Source organism: Elephas maximus, chromosome 27, assembly GCF_024166365.1.
Source record: "Elephas maximus indicus isolate mEleMax1 chromosome 27, mEleMax1 primary haplotype, whole genome shotgun sequence".
Taxonomy (NCBI): domain Eukaryota; kingdom Metazoa; phylum Chordata; class Mammalia; order Proboscidea; family Elephantidae; genus Elephas; species Elephas maximus.
This window is the reverse complement of record NC_064845.1, coordinates 6,544,562-6,557,153: the sequence shown is the minus strand read 5'-3', so window position 1 is coordinate 6,557,153 and position 12,592 is coordinate 6,544,562. Positions and strand designations below refer to the sequence as shown.

The following is a 12,592-nucleotide window of genomic DNA, read 5'->3' as shown; positions in this document are numbered from 1 at the left end:
ATTCTTCAAAAATGTCAAAGACAAGAAAAGCTAAGGAACCAGTGCGGATTAGAGGACACTTAAGCTGTGGAGGCTAAAAGTCCACACAGCTACAACGATGGACTCAAACATACCAATGATCACGAAGCTGGCACGGGACCAGGCAACTCTGGGTTCTGTTATACATAAGGTAGGCAAGAGTCAGAGCCAACTCCACCATGTCTAACAAGCACCACAAGTAGATGGCACAACTAAATAGGATATGTGATCCTGGACTAAGTCCTGTCCAGGGAAAGAAGTGCTGTAAAAGGCATCCGGACAGCTGACGAAACTGCAACAGGCAATGTAGCTTCATGTTTTCCATCAACGTTAAATTTCCTGAATTTGGTAACTGGTCTGTGGTTACATTCTTAGGACATACACCCCGAAGAGGGTAAGGGGGCGGAATGTTTGCAACCTACTCTCAAATGTCTCCAAAAAAAAAACATGTAGTTAGATACAGACCATGAAACGAGATGTGGCATACTTGTGAATCTAGACAAAGAATATATGTGAGTTCTTTGTACAATGCTTGCAGTTTTTCTATAAATTATTCCAAGAGAAAAAGTTTAATGAATTAAAAAAAAAATCCATGCGTATCTTTTGAGGCACGGGTGCAAGTTTCTCAAGCATATTCTGAAGAGCGGAATCACGGAGTCATAGGTGTGTATCTTCAACTCGACCCATTTGTTTATAAAGTGCCACTGACATCCTTACTAATTCTGTGTAAGCATTGTCTTTCTCACTATGATGTAAGGTGGAGGGCAGTCTTTTCAAAGTGCAGGCCGTGGACAGTCAGCATCAGCTGGTTAGAAATGCGAATTCTCAGGCCCGGACCCAAGACTTGCCGAATCAGAAGCTCAGGGGGGTCCAGGAATCTGCTTGTGCACAGGTCCCCCAACGGATTCCAAAGCAGAAGTGGCGCTAATCTACGGCCCGTCCGGCCCGCGTCTGGCTTGCAGGCCGCCGTCCCCGAGCGGAGGAACAGGGAGCCCCTAAACGCGCGCGTCGGGCGGCGCAGGAGCCAGCACACAGCGCGCCCTGCCCCGGGGAGGCCAGCCGGCCGCGCGCGCTCCCACCCGGACAGCCGGGCCCGGACCCCGCGCTGGCTGGGGAGCGGCGGCCGGACGGGGCGGGTCGCAGGCAGCGTCCCGCCTCCCGGAGCCGGCCCGCCGCGTCGCGCCGGCCTCCTCCTCCTCCTCCTCCTCCCTTTCCTTCCCGCTCCCTTCGTCCTTCCTTCCGCCGGGCGCGATGGAGCCGAGGCGCGGGGCGGCGGCGCTGCTGGCGCTGCTGTGCGCGGGCTGTGCGCTGCGCCCCGGGCGCGCCCAGTACGAGCGCTACAGCTTCCGCAGCTTCCCGCGGGACGAGCTGATGCCGCTCGAGTCGGCCTACCGGCACGCGCTGGACCAGTACAGCGGCGAGCACTGGGCCGAGAGCGTGGGCTACCTGGAGATCAGCCTGCGGCTGCACCGCCTGCTGCGCGACAGCGAGGCCTTCTGCCACCTCAACTGCAGCGCGGCGCCCGAGCCCGCGCCCGCCGCCGGCCGCGCCCGCTACGCCGAGCTGCGCCTCTTCGGGGGCCTGCTCCGCCGCGCGCACTGCCTCAAGCGCTGCAAGCAGGGGCTGCCGGCCTTCCGCCAGTCGCAGCCCAGCCGCGACGTGCTGGCCGACTTCCAGCGCCGCGAGCCCTACAAGTTCCTGCAGTTCGCCTACTTCAAGGCAAGCCGGCCCCGCCCCCGCCCCGGGCCCCGCCCCGCCAGAGGCCCCGCCCCGGGCCTGTGTCCAGACTGCTTCCCCGGGTCCGGCCCCGCCCCCGCCCCGGGCCCCGCCCCGAGGCTTCTTCCCCAGGTTCGGCCCCGCCCCGTCCGAGGCCCCGCCCCAAGGCTGCTTCCCCAGGACCGGCCCCTCCCCGTCCGAGGCCCCGCCCCCGGGTCCCGCCCCACCCCGGGCCCCGCCCCAAGGCTGCTTCCCCAAGTCCTAACCCGCCCCGTCCGAGGCCCCGCCCCGGGCCCCAACCCCGCCCCGGGCCCCGCCCCAGACTGCTTCCTCAGGTCCGGCCCCGCCCCGAGCCACCCCCGAGGCTGCTTCCCCAGGCCCAGCCCCGCCCCGTCCGAGGCCCCGCCCCCAAACAGCTCCTCCAGGTCCAGCCCCGCCCCGGGCCCCGCCCCAGGCCCCAACCCCGCCCCGGGCCCTGCCCCCAGACTGCTTCCCCAGGTCTGGCCCCGCCCCGTCAGAGGTCCCGCCCCGGGCCCCTCCCCAAACAGCTCCCCCAGGTCCAGCTCCGCCCCGGGCCCCGCCCCAGGCCCCAACCACGCCCCGGGCCCTGCCCCCAGACTGCTTCCCTAGGCCCAGCCCCCCTGCCCCAGGCCCCGCCTCAGACAGATTTCCCCGGCCACGCCCACTCCTGTCCCAGGCTCCGCCCCATCCCCGCCCTCACACTGCTTCCCCAGGCCTGGCCATGCCCAGATCTTGCCCGGACCCAGCCCTCTTCCCCCTTTCAGCCTCAGGCCGCACCCCAGAGCACTTCCCCCAGGCCCCGCCCACCTCCCAGGCCCCTCCCACTCCCTCCCGGGCCCTGCCCATTTCCCGTTCCAGCCCCGCCCCTGTCCCGGAAGCGCCCACCACCCTCCCTTGACCCAGCTCTCTCTGGCTCATCTTTGCCGCTAAATCCTGCCGGGTTCTTCATCTTGGGGCTCTAATGGTGCAGTGGTTAAGAGCTTGGCTGCTAACCAAAATGTCAGCAGCTGAAATCCACCAGCCGCTCCTTGGAAACCCTGTGGGGCAGTTTCACCCTGTCCTATAAGGTCTCTTTGAGTTGGAATCAACTCCACGGCAATGGGTTTGGTTTGGTTCTTCATCTTAGAAATGAAAATAATGTTCTTGAAGGGTCCTTCCAAGGTAGAGAACACAGCCATAGAACACGTGCCATAGTGTCTAGCTCTCAACAAGTGCTCATGCTCCGTGTACACCATAAAATCCCCTTTCCTCAACTGAGTGTTGCCATGGAGTCAGTTCTGATCCCACTGATGGTGACTCTACAGGATGGAGTAGAACTGCCCCAAAGGGTTTCGAAAGAGTGGCTGGTGGATTCAAACTGCTGACCTTTTGGTTAGTACCCGAGCTCTTAACCTCTGCGCCACCAGGGCTCCAAGTCCCTTTTATAGAGGAGCAATTGAGGTCAGGGAAAGACAGGGACAAGTTGAGGGGACACATCCTGGCTTCTTGTTGTTATGTGCCGTCAAGTGGGTTCCAACTCATAGCGACCCTCTGTACAATAGAAGGAAACACTGCGCAGTCCAGCGCCATCCTCACAATCATTGTTACGCTTGAGCCCCTTGTTGCGGCCATTGTGTAAATCCACCTTGAGGGCCTTCTTCTTTTTCGCTGACCCTCTACTTTACCAAGTGTAATGTCCTTCTCCAGGGACTGATCCCTCCTGTTAACATGTCCAAAGTATATGAGACATAGTCTCGCCATCCTTGCTTCTAAGGAACATTCTGGTTTAGGGAAGCAGAACTTGTGGACTGCGATTTGTCAGGGTCACTGACAAACTGACTGACTTCTCTCATCCAGAATTTAACACACTTATCTTCCTTCTTTTTATGTCTTCCTTCAGCTTAAATCCCGTCTGTGATTGCTGGCTAAAAATAGCCATGAACTGTGGTTCTCTATCCTTCTAGTCTTTACTGCGGTGACCCACAAGGTTTAAGAATGGGCTGCATTCCCTATTTTGCAGGATAAAAAGGCCTCCTCTTGGCGGATCTTCACAGGGTTTTGCCAAGAAAGCCCTCTCAAAACCCAGGTTCTACTTTGTTTTCTTGAAAAAAAAATTTAAAGGAATATATTGCACAGATTTTAATGGCTACAAAAATAGATCAGTGGCAGAAGGTAGAAATTTTTTTTTTTAACTTTGCTTTGAGTCCTTGGACTGCAAGGTCTGTTTTTCATATTTCTGCTAAGACAGCCACGTGTCTGTGGCATCCGTATGAGCGATAAAATAACACACAACTCCAAATAGGAGAAACACTGGGTTATTTCTGTACTTAGTTATTTTTATATAAAGTATCAGTTTTGTGAATAACCTGGCAATAAAAAGCAGATTTAAAATAGAACCATGGGATAAGATTAATAAAATTCCAGGACAATGAAAAATGATGCCTGGCTCATACCGGCGCTATTTTTTTAAGCTAAAAATGTCCCATTTAATTATTTTTTGTGTTGCTTTAGACAAATACAATTTGAACCAAATTTGAGTCACATAATGGGGGGGGATGTTTTGTTTTTAAACCTGATGGTGTGCGGAGATCGGATTTCTTTAGTACGCATGTGAACTAGAAACTAGTGCTACAGGGAGAAGAAGAAGAGAATTTTACTTAATGTGACCAGAAGGCATGAGTTTTCTCCTTTAACATGCCAGCCTCTAAAGGTCAGGATGTTCCTAGCTTCACTTCAAAACCCTTTATAGTCTTGTGACAATCACATCCTTAGAAAGTCAGTAAAATACCATCTGTCGTAGTATTTTTGGATCTCTTATAGGACAGATGTTTTAGTTACTTAGTGTTGCCCGAACAGAAATACCAAAAATGGGTGACTTTAAAGAACAGGAAATTATTTTCTCACAGTTCTAAAGGCTTGTAGTCCAAATTAAGGTCTTGCCCTAGGCCTCTCTCCTAGTTTCGGGCAACTGCCAGCAACTCTTGGCGTTCTTTTGCTTGTAGACGTTTCCTCCCGTAGCAGGTCTTCCCTCTGGGTGTGTCTGTGTTTATCCTGCTGTTTTTATAACCCTGAAGTGGTTAGGTTTGGGACCCACCCCACACTGGTATGGCCTCCTTAATACAACAGAAGGAAAACATTTCCAAACAGGATCATATCCACAGGTACAGGGACCAGGACTTCAATACATATTTTGGGGAGATACAATTCAGTCCACAAAAACAGGACACAATTAAGAATTTTATTAATAAGCCAGAACATTGACTTAATTGCTTTAACAGAAAAGATCACTGAGAAAGTGATTTTAGGTGGTGATATTGTATGGTTTATTTATTTACTTTTCCCTCAATGATGTTTATGTTTTCAACCTCTGTTTATAGGTAGGGAGAAAATGATTGGTGCCAGGCATGTACACTCTACCTGGCACCTGAAGGCTGGAGAGAGATGCTGGGGGATGGTGCTGCAGGGTGGTGGTGGCAGGACGTGGGTAAATGTTTCCGTGCCATTCTGATTCAACCACGCTCCCCGGAATCAAGCAGGTCTTTATTTCAGTGGTTAAGGGGAAAAATGCCTGAGTTGAACATGGGACTGGAGAAGGTGGATATGCACTGTCCTGGTGAGGCAAGGATACTCAGATGTATGCTCTGGAGGAAAACCAAAAACCAGTCAGTTTGCCATGGAGTCGACTCTGACTCTTGGTGACCACATGGACTCCTGGTGACTCCATAGTGTTTTTCAATGGCTGATTTTTTGGAAGTAGATCCCCAAGTCTTTCTTTCAAGGTTCCTCTGGGTGGACTTGAACCTCCAACCTTTAGGTTAGCAGCTGAGTGCATTAACCATTTGCAGCACCCAGGGATTAAAGTGCTTTTGGTGTGTAGCCCCCAAGCCCGCCGTAGGTCCCAGGTCACCAGCGCATCTGTGGTTTCATGTCCTGAGCTGTGGGTTTTCTGCCCAGCTGCCGCCTTCCGTGAAATGCTCACCTCCCCCAGTGGCCAAGCAAAAAGCGAACCCCAGCGCTTAATCAAATCCTTAATGTCTATTTGCTCTGAGCTGGACAGAGTTGGCTGGCTCCCATGCACCCTTACCCACCCCTTGCTTGCACATGAACTCTGGTCTCCCCTGAGCCACAGGGGGCAGATTTAGGGTGGCTCATTTGGCAGGTAGCTGGGGTCCTCTCATGCAAGGGGCTGCCCTTCAGGCACCCACCATCCCCAAAGCCTGCCTGGGGTCTGCCAGAGTTTAGTTGCCAAGATGTGGCCCTGTGTTCTGGTTGGCAGAGCCTGAGTTGAAGGAAACAACATTACCTTTTCCAAAAGAGAGTCTATTTTCTTACAGCTCAGATTCTGAATTAAAAAAACAACATGTTGAGTCAATTCCAATTCATAGTGACCCTATAGGACAGAGTAGAGCTGCCCCATAGGGTTTCCAGGGAGCGGCTGGTAGGTTCGAACTGCTGACCTTTTGGCCAGCAGCCGTAGCTCTTAACCAGTATGCCACCAGGGCTTCAGTTAGGGGCTGAGAAAATTCAGCTCTGTGTCCCTCCATTTCTGGATGCTCTTCTGGGCATCAGGGAATCTGATTTCCTTGGCAAATGCTTTAAAAGGCTGCATTCACACCCCCTCCTTCCTTCTTCCTCTAGACCAGCCTTTTTCTGGCCACGGGGTGTAAGCTCTCTGTAGAACTCCTTCAGACACAGTCCTGCCTTAGGCCTCTGACTGTAAAAAACGGCGTGGGGGTGGCGTCTGACCTCCTCTAACTTCACAAGAAAGGAGGAGAATCAAGATCAACAGCCCAAGGCTGATTCCCATGAGGCAGAGGTCAGACATGCCCCCCTCTCCACCATCCTTACCAGTTCTGACACCAACTGTCCCTCCCACGGCACTCTCTACTTCTCTGTTGAGTTCGATAATTCATTGCAATGGTCACGCAACTCACAGACAATACTCACGATCGTGGGGTTTATAAGGGAAGTAACAGGTTACAATTCGGGTTCAGGAATGCTCAGCTTCTTCTATCAGGACAGCCGCTTCTCAGGTGTGCCCGCAGGCAGGTCTCTGGCCCTTGGCTGCTCGGCCTCTGCCCTGTTCCAGCAAGTACTACAAAGCCCTTTTAGCTCCACCAGTAAGTGCCTAGAGGCACCAGTAAGCCTCGGCCCAGAGGTGCTCAGCTCTAGCTCAGTGGGTTGGCAAGCCTAGCTCTACCAAGTGCTCGGAGGTGCCCTACTCTGCCAGCAAGCCTCCTGCCCAAAGGCACTCAGTTTTCTCGCTCCGTGGGCCTGGCCTTCTGCCGGTCACCTGGTTCTGCTGCTGCCATTTCTCTGCCACTGCTTCTTTCTGTCTTCAGTGTTACAGCTTTCTCTCTCTCTTTCCTTCTCTCTCTCTCCTTCTCTCTCGGTCTCCTGGTTCCAGGAGCTTCTGAGCACAGAGATATTGAGTCCAAAAGATACACTCCACTCCTAGCTCTTCTTTCTGGTGATGGTGAGATCCTCCCTTCCCGCCTCTGGGATGGCTTATTTTAAGCCTAGCGGGATGGTGAAACTGACCAGTCCTCTCGTTAGGGTTCCATATACCATATTTGCATGGTCCCACCCAACATGGGTGCCATGAACTTTATCTGCATTATTAGCAAGCTATCCAGTCCCCTTGGTGGTCCACAATTACCTTATTTGCATAGTCCCACCCGTTCGCTTGGGTAGGAGTTACAAGACCATGGCAAGAAAGGCCATATAAAAGTGATCCATTGCACTGCAGACTGGCATTCTCAAAATATCAGGGGGTCTGCCTTCCTTTCTACCCAGCACTTCTCCAGTGGGACTCCACTGAGGTGTCAAGATGACTTGGACACAATTCAGGGACCATCTGGTACAGATATCGGTAATCCTATGTGTATCATAAATCCAGAGTGTACCAAATATCCCTTTATTTTTTCTCCCCAAACCGATTTTCCTAATTCTTGCTCTCAGTGCCCTCCTGGAAGGGCTGGGGAGTCTCTGTGCACAGGTGTAGGCACCTGCTGTTCCCCCACCAGCTGAGCCATGAGTCCAGGGCCCTGGGGGACAGAGCCAAAGCATCAGTATAGGGGCTTCTGCACAGGGAGGCGTCCACATCCCTGTCTGCCTGGCCCCTGGATGACCCTACAAAACACACCATCCCTCCCTGAGTCTTCTGCCTTCCTGGGCATTGCCAATAAGGGTGCCAACCCTGAAGCTCCAGACCTCACAGAGTTGCTGCTGCTCCAGACCCCAAGGGAAACATTTTTCTAGTCTGGGAGATTCCCTCTTTCTCCCTCTTCTTCTTCCAGGCCACTCAGCTTCTCCAGGCAGCTCCCTCTGTCAACTCCCCACCTCTCTTCAAACCTGCTAAATTTCGTCCGGAGCACAGGGCTTTTGTCATCTGAGTCATTTCTGCATTTTGACCTGACATCTACCTCTGTATAGCAGTGAAACTCAGAACCAGCTAGTCACTGCGTAAATGGGGAGTAGAGAAAGGGGAATAGAGAGGGTGAGGAAAATGTGAATTAATTTCTCAAAATATTATGCAGTTATTATGGCATTATGTTCAAATCACCAATACCTAGGATGTCCCACCTTGTCCTAGGTCCTGTGCCACACCAGGAACGTGGATATGAATAACATGCAGCTGGGTCCTTCAAGGAGATAGACTCGTTAATTGAGATACAGTGGGGTATGAAAAGTGGGGAAACAGGGCATGGGGAGAACATAAAAGACAGGCTCTTCATTGAGGTTGTGGAAAGACAGGGAGAACTTATTTGAATTTATGGTCCATGAAGGCAAGGATTTTTTTTTTTCTTTCCTTCTGTTTTGTTCATTACTACAGACCCACTTTCTGGAATAGTGCCTAACACATAGGAGGCTCTCAGCAAATGTTTGTTGAGTGAATAAATGAGTCAGTGAGGAGCTGGTGAAGGTCATCAAGAATGTAAGCGGAAGAAATAGTGCAGGGGAAGGCTCTGTGAGAGATTTAGGAAAACATCAATGCATTGGTGCAGGTTCTAGCAGAAAAGACGTGGGCAGTCATATTGGGTAATTTGAGGGAAGTTGAATAAGATGGTTATTTGCACAGTTATCTGCAGGGTGTGGGCAATCCATAAGAGATAGTGCAGTACCCCAGGGCTGGTAATACCGGGGTATGTTGTTGCTAGCTGCTGTTGAGCTGGCCTTCAATTCTTCAACTCATGGTGACTCCATGCACAACAGGATCAGACTTTTGTGATCCATACGGTTTTCACTGGCTGATTTTTCAGAAGCAGATCACCTGCTTCCTAGTCTTTCTTAGTCTGGAAGCTCCACCGAAACCTGCTCAGCATCACAGCAACACACAAGCTTCCATTGACTGGGTGGTAGTTGCACTCACTTGAGATGCATTGGCCAGGAAGTCAAACCTGGGTCTCCTTGGAAGGTGAAAATTCTACCACTGAACCACCGGTACCCCCAGATAACAGTGGAGTGTGATCACCCCTAGGCCAAAGGGGGCAAGGTAGAGAGCAATTACTGGAACCTGGGAAGACGGAGATTCTATGGAGAGGGCCACCTTGAGGAGCTGTGGCCTTCAGTTAAGGGACACAGCAGTCTCAGGTGACTGAGCTAGGAGGGAGCCAGGAGACTAAAGAGCCCATGCTGACTCTTCCCTTCCTTCAGTCTCCTGCTGGGACTCCTCACTAGTGAGCCCAGTTGGAAGCCAGAGAGCATGAAGTCCATTATTATAGTCTATGCAGACCAGTCGCCTGGTGCACAGAGCAGGTTGGAGACAGTGGTGAGTAGATTGGGAAAGACACACAGATACCATCCAAACAGTCACCTTCAGGAAAAAAAAAAAAAAAAAAAACACTCATCCAGAGTGGCTGAAAGCAAAGATATCACTTTGATGACTAAGGTGGGCGTGATCCAAGCCATGGTATTTTCAATCACCTCATACGCATGGGAAGGCTGGACAAAGAATAAGGAAGATCAAAGCAGAACTGACGTCTTTGAATTATGGTGTTGGCGAAGAATATTGAATATGCCATGGACTGCCAGAAGAATGAACAAATCTGTTTTGGAAGAAGTACAACCAGAATGCTCCTTAGAAGCAAGGATGGCGAGACCTCATCTCACACTTTGGACATGTTATCAGGAGGGACCAGTCTCTGGGGAAGGACATCATGCTTGGTAAAGTAGAGGGCCAGTGAAAAAGAGAAAGACCCTCAACAAGATGGATCAACAATAACAAGGATTGTGAGGATGGTGCAGGACTGGGCAGTGTTTTGTCCTGTTGTACGTAGGGTCGCTATGAGTCGGAATCGACTCCATGGCACCTAATAACAGCGGCTGGGCCATTCTTGAGGGGCCCTGAAAGTCAGTGAACCCCTAGCTGGGAACATTGTGTATGAACACAAAATTTCTGAAGATCTGAACAGAAATTTCTTGTTTTGCAAAAATCACTGCTCAGCATCCATTGAGTAGCTTTTGTCTTTCTTCTCTGTACTTAGGCAAACAATCTTCCGAAAGCCATCGCGGCTGCGCACACCTTTCTACTGAAGCATCCCGATGACGAGATGATGAAGAGAAACATGGCGTACTACAAGAGCTTGCCTGATGCTGAGGACTATATCAAAGACTTGGAGGCCAAGTCGTATGAGGTATGTTCAGATTTTTACGCAGCAGTTCATTGCGATGTGAATCATTAAAGAAGTGTATCTCGTTAACAGCTATTGACATCTAAGGACCACTATTGATTTTTGTGACATGTTATGAATATTATCACAATAGAAATGATTGACTTTAAGCACAAAGTTTATCTACTGAAGAATGAGTTTTTACATTCCATGATGATTTTAAAGCTACCGTTTCTTTAAATGCTACATTTTAGGAATACGATCATTTGATCATTTCATTTAAAGATGGTGAAGTAAAGATGTGTCTTGGAAATCATCTGAAGAGGACCAGTGTCTTAGTTACCTTGTGCTGTTGTAGCAAAACTACTACAAGTGGGTGGCTTTAAAGAACAGAAAATTATTTTCTCACAGTTCGAGAGGCTGAAAGTCCAAATCAGGGTCTCCGCCATGTTGATTCCTTCCTTGCAGGGAGACCCTGACATTCCTTGGCTACTTGGCTTGTAGATGATCCTTACATGGTGCCTGTCTTCCCCCATGTGTGTGTGCCTCTGAGTCTAACCTGCTCTTTTTATGACTCAGAAGTGATTAGATTTAGAACCCACCCTACTTAAGTATGATCTAATAAACCTAACCAGAAAAGCCCTATTTCCAAACCAGATTACATTCACAGGTGTACAAAAAAAAAAGTTGCCATCGAGTCAATTCCAACTCACAGCGACCCTACAAGACAGAGTAGAACTGCCCCATAGGATTTCCAAGGTGGATTTGAACTGCCGACCTTTTGGTTAGGAGCCCAGCTCTTAACCACTGTGCTAGCAGGGCTCCCGTACAGGTATAGGAGTTAGAATTCTAATACATGTTTTGTGGGGGACACAATTTATTTGATAACAACCAGGAAAACAAGAAACGGCATTGTAAACGTCTCTCTTTGATGAAACTATGATATATTCCAACCTCGAATTATAACATATATTGCATAGATGAAGGTGGAAAGGGGACAGAGAAGCTGGGGGACCCACTTGACAGAGCAGAGGATATGGAAACCCATGTTTCTACAAGGGAGGGTTCTGATGAGAATTAACAATAACAGCAGCAATAACAATAATAAGGTCCTTTTATTAACCGTTATGACCACCCATTGCCATTGAGTTGAATCCAACTCATAGCAACCCAAGGTGGTCCAATGGTTAAAGCGCTCAGCAGCGGATAACCCAAAGGTCTGCAGTTGGAACCCACCAGCTGTTCTGCGGGAGAAAGATGTGGCAGTCTGCCTCCGTAAAGATTTACAGCCTTGGAAACCTGTGGGGCAGTTCTACTCTGTCCTTTAGGATCACTATGAGTCAGAATCGATTCCAAGGCAAGGGGTTTGGTTTTGGGTTTTTAAACCCTATGAACACTTACAGTTGTTAGGTCCTGTTGAGTTTAGGCACTGGGGCCATAGGTACCAAGGAAGGCTGAGGTAGGGTGGGGCAAGTGCTGACAATGGGGATGTATTGAAAGTATCTATGAGGAACTGTCAGGTCCCAAGGTGTGATGACAGGGTCCCTATAGTGTGATCACACCGCAAGCTCACTTTTTCACTGGCAGGGACCCTCAGATAGAGTATGCAGAAGTCTCTCTTCTGGCGACCCTTCAGTTTTCCAGGAAAAAATTCTCCAGTCTTCTGCAGGGAGAGTGGGGTATCCATGCTTGTGTGCTGGTGTCTGAGAGAGCCAGTCTGCGGAGTGGGATGGAGGGGGGAGGTCACACAGCTGAGCTGGAAGACTTCTCCTGCCTCAGCTTTGTTGGCCCTAGTTATGTCTCTTATATTCGGTTTAGTCAACAACTAGCAAAAATTCTTTGAAGTTTTAACTATCTGGCACATGGCCGCCCTCCCCGGTAACTAAGGCTGATACAGGGTTCTCCTATTGTATACTTCACTGTCGCGGGGAGATGGGGAGTGCGAGGGGGGTAGCGGAGGAGGGGTATCAGACACCTGCGCTCAAGCTCCTATCTTTTTCTTGATTCATTTAAAAAATCAGCTTTAATGAGCTATAATGTATTTGCATTATATTTACCAATTCAATGGGTTTTGATAAATGTATACAGTCGCGTAACTTCTACCATAATCATGATAAAGAATATTTTAATTTCCTCCAAAAAGTTCCCTCATGCCCCCTTGCTGTCAACTCCTTGTCCCAATCCCTGGGCCCTGGCACCACTGATCTGATTGCTGCCTTTTCCTTGATTTCACATTTGATTTAGTT

The 12,592-nt window shown here is 50.2% G+C and overlaps 1 protein-coding gene across 1 annotated transcript in view; it reads left to right on the top strand.

Annotated features, from left to right (window-relative positions):
• The first annotated feature begins 1,235 nt into the window (after window positions 1-1,235).
• CRTAP (cartilage associated protein) overlaps window positions 1,236-12,592 on the top strand; it is a 34,918-nt gene continuing 23,561 nt past the window's right edge. Inside the window, exons 1-2 of the mRNA XM_049871190.1 lie at window positions 1,236-1,737; window positions 10,221-10,370. Of these exons, the coding sequence (XP_049727147.1) occupies window positions 1,270-1,737; window positions 10,221-10,370 (618 nt within the window). The 5' untranslated portion in view covers window positions 1,236-1,269. The remainder of the gene's footprint in view (window positions 1,738-10,220; window positions 10,371-12,592) is intronic.